The following is a 7927-nucleotide window of genomic DNA, read 5'->3' as shown; positions in this document are numbered from 1 at the left end:
CCAGATACCCATAGCAGCTGATTGAGGAATTGCTGTAATCAGATGACTTCCAGAGCTTGTTGGTCTTCAAGAAAACTGTCTAGCTCTCAGTCTTGCTCTTTTCTGACAACTTTTTGGTTTTGATCATTAAACAAGCTGAAGGTATCTCCACAATGAGAAACCACAAATTTTAGGATAAAGAAATATGTGAGCCAGGCCCTGGAGTACATTTCTTGCACTTCAGTGGGAATTCTGATCAAAGCACCTAGGTGACCCTCATCGCCTGCAGCACCACTAAAGCTTTATGTAGCAGCAAGAATTACATTTATATAAGAAAGAAGTTACAAGGATCACTTTCTTTTCAGTTACCTAGAACATTCAGGATAATAACACAAATAAACCAGTCAAGCAAATCTCTCTTTAAACTAGATTTTATATAAATTTAAACTAGCAACTCATTTTGGTCTCTGCAACTCATACTTCTTCATCCTTTAATTACTTTACCAGACAGAGAGCTTCATTTCTGTAGATAGTATCCATTTTTATGAGAGCTCATTACTTCACTGACACTTCTGCTTTTACGGTTTCTAGGCTTAGACTTCTTTTATCCACATCTCCCAGCAATTCCTTTTTGCTTAACATTTTTTGTTGCTTTCCTACACAAAAATTTGTACAAAGTCTGCCTTGTCTGAGCAGCAAATTACAAGCCAGTTAATACTAAAACAAGTTCTTCAAATTCCTCAGATTTTCAGCTTCAGAGCTGGGGGAGGCTGTTCACTGACACTATTTACAAACCGATTTGTCTGGCCTCTTTCTGGGCCACTAAATGAACATGCTTTCCCACATCGGACCATTCTTAGTATGGAACATTTCCACCTTTAATTCTGGGGTGCTTGCTTGTAATGAACTCTCAAAACCAGACCATTTCTATCACCACTATGGGGAGTTCATGTTTGATTTCAGTGATAGCTCTACCTAGAGAAAAACATTTGCAGTATAATAAAAGACTGCACAAATACTGTCATGGCCACGTACTCGAGTTGCGCTATTCTTACTTGCCAAATAGCGTCAGTGATCTTGCAAGCAACAATTAGCTGGCATCACACACACAACAAATCTTTTCCAGGACAGCTTGCACATTCCCAAAGTTCAGGGAAATCTTACTTAGCAGTTGTGATTTCAGTTCCCATTTCCCCTATACTGACATTATGACACTATGCTCGACTATACAGTGATGGAGGTGTGTAAGCTCTTGGCAAGAATCTCTCTTTGGAAAGAAAGGGAGTGTGTCTTAGTAATACCCAGCCCTTCCTAACCAACACCACTGTGCCACAGCAAGTTCAAAGAGGGGTAAATGGGATACAATTTATAGATACGTGGAGCTTCTTGGAGAACCCCACTGTTAAGAGTTAAGTGAAGTGCACAACTGAAAAACCCATTAGCACCACTGGGGCTTTACACCCTGAGAATGTCAAATAACCACACTAGCTGCAGGCATCTTGATGAAAAGCAACAGTAAGTAGTGGTAAAAGACAAGCGGATTACTTTAATTTTGTTTAAATTGCTACTTGTAAATCTCCAAGATGGCTTTGATTTCCTCTCTGCACTCTTTATGTAGCAGCAGCTCCTTCAACCACATAAACCAAGTGGGCCAAGTTCTCTCTGAGAATATTTCATGGAGTTTAGACTTGTCTGAAGGAGTAACAGGAAGATGAACTGAGCTCACAGGCTATATAAACCAGGAATATATTCCAGTCTTGAATCACTATGTCACACTACCAATGAACTTCTGTGATGCCTTATATTGGATTTACCTGGAAGACAAGTCAAATAAAATTTAGCCTGAAGCTTTTAAAGACCCCTGCCTAGAGGTAAAGTCTCTTTATTCCGCAGACCAGGAAATTTTATCAAACTCTTTCACAAAGGACACAAAAACAATAGCTTTATGCCCTACAGCCAAAAAAGCACTAGAGGCATCTCATGACTTGATGAGATGAGAACAAGTGCAAGCAGTAAGTGATGTTTCAGAAGCACGTGGCACAGATTACTTCAGCAGAAACTCAAACATCTCACATGCATGGCTTCAGCAACGGAAAGCAACAGCAGTGTTTCAGCAGCCAGAATGTCAACTTTATGTCACTGTGTGATTCAAAAGGAAAACAGAACTCAGTAATGCTTTGAGCAAACACAGGCATGACAGTTCTTATTGTAGCAGATGAAGAAAGGACAAAGCTAGGGCAAAGACAACACTCAGCACATCTCTGACTGAGAAGACACAAAATAATAGAAGTTGCCAGTAAGAATGATGACAGAGGTGAGAAGAGGAGAATTACTCTGATGTCACCAGGGAGAGCTACTGGAACAGCAATAAAAACATAGAAAAGAGGGAACCACAAAGTTTGAGAATTATCACCTTGAAAAATCAAGGTGAGGCTATAGTGGAAAGTTTACTGCCCATGCACTAAAGACCTCTCCAGAAGATTAGTAATCCTGGGCAAAGCTTGGGCTGCCAGACAAAATCTTCTTAAGCCAGCTGGATACAGGAGAGTAATTTCCTTTGGCAACTCTTCATCAAAGACCTCATCAATTTCTCCACTAAATGCCAGACTTATGTCTCATACCTTGCCTTCATTGACATAACAGGTGACATACACCTATGTGTATTTTTAAATGAAACAAAAAACGATACCAAAGCAAGCAGAAAAACCTCTTCTCAACACACTTATCCCACTTGTGAGAAAACAACCAACCCACAACAGTCCTGTTACATACTACTGCTCCTAGGAAATATCCATGGTGATGCTGCAGTCACCATGTCCTGGAGACAGTAGAACTATATTTAAGCAAATGATGCAGGTGCTGGTAATACTCTGCCTGTACTGGTAGGAAGTGCAGCATAACTAATGTGCCCTACTGAAGAATGGTGATTGTAGCATAAGAATTTCCACAGCGCAAGAACTTACACAGAACAGAAACACTGTATCTTGGTATTTATGTAACCACAGGATACAGACTGCCCATTTTTTTAAACATCTTTGTGTTGTTCCACAGCAAAAACAGCAAACACCCCAGTTTAAACGATAATGATCCCAAAACTCTCCATTGGACTTGCCCCTCTCAATTTGCCAGACTGAAAGGGCAGGAAGGCAAAGCAGTGCAGCAGAACTTCGAATCAGTGTCTGAAAAGTTTCCCTCCTCAGCAGTCTTGTGATTTGAGATGCACGCAGAACTGAGCACTTTGGAAGCAAGGCTTTAATATTTTAAGAGAGAATTTTTTTATTCAGGAAACGTGCAATAACTCTTCCCAAACTATATGCAAAAATAAACCCCAAAATTCTAATGAAGATACAGAAGGAAAAAAGAAAGCAGCACAGCGGTGTTCCAAAATACATAATTCACAAGTTTAAAATTCAAGCACTCCCATCTGATGCCTGGAGCTCTCTTAAAATATTAACAATCAAAGTTCTCCGGTAAGTGTATGGGGTATACTTTATTCTGAACCAGTGCCTTGGGAAAAGGTTACCACTCGGGGCATACATTTTCACTCCTTGTTTGCCCATCAGACCACGAAAAATCCTGTTGCGGGACAAGATTTTATCATAAAATTCAAGGCCACCTCTGGCGTAGTCCTCGGAAAGCATGGCTGCCTTCCTGTCAGCCCTGCAGTCCAGGCGATAGGTGACAGCGTCGGAAGAGACGCAGTAGCAGAGCAGTCCTCCCATGGCAGTGACGAGGTTACAGAGGCCACGGAGGATCACGGGGCCCGTGGATAACCCCAGAAGCAGCTTTAGAGCTCTCCCACAGACAAACGTCCCAGCCAAGCAAGTCGGAGCCACAACTGCACTTGCTAAAGGGCTGCCATTCTGTAAGTACACAACTTCTCTGGCAATGGCAAACTTCTGAGCTTTAAGTGAAAATGTGAGAGCTTCCTTCAAAGCCACGCCTTCACTGCTCTCCCAGTCTACTTCCTTGCCATTTATTACAACAACGTGGTTGACTATTCCTTTTTTATCCTCAGCTGTGCTATCAAAGTTAGGCGGGATGCCCACCAAAGAGCCTGCTGGCAGCCAGGGAATTCCAGCACTCACAGGGTGGAAGCTAGAAGCTGCAAAGGCTCTGTAGGAGTCAGTGGACTTCACACCTGTATCTTGAAGGACATCCTGAAACACACCACAGAGCTTCTCTGAAAGCTCAGCTGGCTGCCCCTCTGACCAGCATTCGTGCAGCAGTTTGAACGTCTGCTCAGGAAACACATGATAGGAAAGGTTAGTGCCAAGCAGTCCAACGCAAGAAACGGCCAACACAGTGATCTTGTGCTTCTTTAACCACACAGATGCCTTCCGCAGGAACTGCACTGCCATAGCCAAATCCTAACCTGTTCATAACACAAAATCAGGAATTAAAGTGTGCATAGATAGATTTGTCCTCTCTCTAGCACTAAAAAAAAACCCAACAGCCAAAGCAAAAAACATGAGAAGAAGCAGAGCACAATAACCAAAGAAACATTATTTTACATTAACAAAACATAAAAAATCTTTACAGAGGAAGAGATATGCAATAATTTTTGGGCCTTGCCACACAGGATGATTGATGTGAAGAATTAACTTTTCCCTTTCCTCCAGTAAATCAATTTACCACAAAAAAGACAATACTAAAGCCACCACACTTCCTCCTCCCCCAGCAATCAATACACACCCTGTATTTACCGAACAGACTTGTCTAGTCCTTGCTAGCACAATTCTACTCTTGCTTTCCACTATACAGTCTATAGATACTGAGGTCAGAAAGAGCCAATAATTAGATCAGTCTATGCCAACCTCCTCTACAGTACAGCTGCAAAAATTTTAATCAGTAACCTGAATATAAATTCAGTAACTTGAGTTTGACTACAACTTTCAAAACAAGATCACATTTTGATTTGAAAAATTTCAGGAGGCAGAACTTTCCTTTAGGACTTTGTTCTACTTGATAGACAAGCTCACTATTAAAAAAAAAAACCCCAAACAACAATACCAACCAATGAAAAACCAAAAAAACCCCAGTATGTGTTTTTTCTAGGTTGTTTTTTTTTCTTTCTTTCTTTCAGATTCAAATTCCAGGCAGTGGTTCTAGCTTACTCAGCAAAAAGCTATTTTCAGAAAGCAGAATGCTTTCAGTAGCTACTTTTAAAAATTTGTCTCTGGAATAATTTCTGACAAATACAATGTTCAATTTGGAGCAGAAACTGGAACAGAAATTGTTTCAGGGCCCATAACTATGTTGTGACTCTTTAAATAAGCGAATAAACTTAAAAACTTTCAAACCTGCCAACTCCTTTAGTTCAAGAGTCCTGCTTCACCTGGGAAGCATTAGTTCTTATGATCCAAGCTGTATTATGTGCTATTCCCAGGAAAGCTCCAATCTCTTCTTAAAAAAAATTCCATTGGCTACAGAATTCCTCCCTAGAATGATGCTACTATGAAGATATTAAAGTGAATTAGGCACCTAAACCCAACAGAAATCAGTGAAAATGGGATGCCCCTCTTTCCATTTGCAGCGTCTCTTCTCTCAAGGCTTTAACACATGAGCTTCACAGAATCTTGCTGCAGCTGTTAAAGACATGAATGTTTCCAGCTGTCCTCACGGGAAGCCAAGGTGGCAGAAGGAAACTGTGCTTTCATACAACAACCAAAGTCTTAGTGTGGAGTACCATCAAAGGTGCGTCTCAGCTATGCTGCTGGGCTTTGTATGGCAGCAGCTGAAGCAGGGACATATGCTCTCTCCTTCCACATGTGCTGAACAAGAACTTCTCACAGAGGGGTAGACTGGACAACTGGGGTCTGTATCATCAAACAACACTACATGACAGGCCAGCATACACTAGCCATGAGCAACAGCAAATGAGTATTAACCGCAGGAAAACTAAAAGGGATTAATTTAAAGGTGGTGTTTTAATGATATGTTATTACTACTCTTTCCTATGAAGATCTTTCAGACTATAAATTCACCAGGGGAAGAATAATCTTGTTTAATGTTTATGCTGCACTGAACACACACTGAATACTTCATGAAAACAACGATGTATGTAAGCATACAGTAATTTAATATGTATTTCTTAGTGTAATAAATGCTTACATTCTGCTGAAGACAGAGGTGGTGAGTTGTTTGACAATATTATTTAAGAAAAACATGCTAAAGAGCCAAGAGCTTGGATGAAACCCAGTTTCAGGAGAAAATCTCCTTGATAATAAGAGCTAAAAACCAGAAAATGGTAATACTAAACTCAGATGACCACTTTGAAGTTTATGACCTCTGAGCAAATCTGGTAGTCTAGATGTGACTGAAAAGGTCACGTCACTTACAGTGAGGGGGGCAGCACTTCTAAGGGGATGACTGTAGGGAGCCTATCACTTGATCCTTATGTGAAGCTGAGGCAGCAGCTTTACAGGTTTCTCCTGTTAGAGAATGCCCCCTCATTGGAGCTGGCTAACATCTTTTTAAGATTAGAAATGCTGCAAGGAGAAAAGTCCCTCTACAGCTTACATCCACACCCGTGTGGGGAAGGGCAGACCACACTGACAACTCTCCTTTCTTTTATTCCATTACCAAATGAAAACTCCATTCTCCTTTCTTGCATGATCAAATGTGATCTTGCACATCTAATGCAAGAGTAAGCAGGAAATGCCATAGAGTATTTGTTTTCTCATAATAGTCAATACCCATTAAATAAAAGGAAAACTGCCCCACAATACATTTTAGCATTTATGTTTTCAAATCTTCCCCAAGGGTCAGTGCAGATGCTCGGCTCCTGCAGATATCCCACGGCAGCCCTGACTGCGTATGTTATCTTTACTTTTATTCATACACTTTGTGCAATTTATGTATGAGGAAAGCAACCGGAAACTATAAGACAAATTATATGGTCCACATCCTGCAAATTTAATCGTTTAGCTCCCATGAAGCCATCATATTTACACGGCGGCCTCCCCCAAATGCAGAAGTACTTCCTATCTCCGTGGTGTCACGGGCATTAATTCTCACTGAACTCTGAGAACTGTAACAGCTGAAGTTCAGATGAGGGATATCACGCAAGTTTGGCCATAACACGTGTGCGTTACTGAATTTATTGCTTTATAATCACACGTAGTCGAGGGGAAAGCCTAGCTTAAAGCACGATCAATCAGGAAACGGCGCGCGGGCCAGAGCCGCCACCAGGGCTCAGGCTATCACAAAAATAAAACTACAGAAGAGGACGGTGGCAGAAATGGACAACCCCGGAGCCCCGCTGAGGGAACCCCCCGGGCCCCCCGCTCCGCGCCCGCCCAGCACCTACCGCGCGTCCCGGGCCGAGGCGGGGCTGCGGGCGGAAGGGGCGGCCCCGGGGCGGGCAGAGGCGCCATGAGGGGCGGGGGCCGGTTCCCCTCAGCGCGGCCCGGGCGCGGCCGCGCTGACCCAGTTTGGGCTGCGGCCGCGGGTAATCGGGCTCCAGGAAGGTTCCGAAGGGAAGATCGGGAGCGCTGCCCATACAGGCGAAGAGCAAGAGACACCCACCCCTCCCGCAAAGGGCAGCCCGCAGCCTGAGGCGGGGTCTGCCGCTCTCTCTCCCCGCGTCATAAATTAATTCTGTACGTTTGTATTCTATGCTGTAACTCCCAGTGTTCTTCCTGCAGAATGCTTTACATCTGTGTTATTAACACGGCCCTCTCCACTGCAGGGCAGGAATGCTTGCCGGGAAAGCAGCAAGTGGCATAGCTGGCATCCGTCATGCAGGATTTGTTTTCTCTGTCATTCCTAATGGGAAAATAACACATGCAGGGATTTTTTTATTTGCTTTACAATTACTGTTTGCTCAAAGCAGATGGCCAGTGCAGTTTCTCAGTAAGGCCGAGTGGATTTGTTCCACAAACTGGCCTCTCAGAAAGCCCTGGAAAGATGTGAAATGCAGAGGAGGTGGGTGGCAGAGCAGCAG

General features: G+C 42.9%; 1 protein-coding gene across 1 annotated transcript; it reads right to left on the bottom strand.

The window, feature by feature from the left end:
- Positions 1 to 3047: 3047 nt before the first annotated feature.
- On the bottom strand, positions 3048 to 7318 carry TMEM177 (transmembrane protein 177). The gene is made up of 2 exons (XM_082285100.1): positions 7292 to 7318; positions 3048 to 4354 (listed from the first exon to the last, which is right to left on the bottom strand). The coding sequence occupies exon 2, from the start codon at positions 4338 to 4340 to the stop codon at positions 3390 to 3392; it is 951 nt and encodes a 316-aa protein (XP_082141226.1). The 5' UTR covers positions 4341 to 4354; positions 7292 to 7318; the 3' UTR covers positions 3048 to 3389.
- Between the last annotated feature and the right edge of the window lie 609 nt (positions 7319 to 7927).

The sequence above is a fragment of the Coloeus monedula genome (assembly GCF_965178545.1).
Source record: "Coloeus monedula genome assembly, chromosome: 7".
Classification (NCBI taxonomy): Eukaryota; Metazoa; Chordata; class Aves; order Passeriformes; family Corvidae; genus Coloeus; species Coloeus monedula.
Note: the sequence above shows the minus strand (reverse complement) of the source record. Positions and strands in the feature narration are given on the sequence as shown.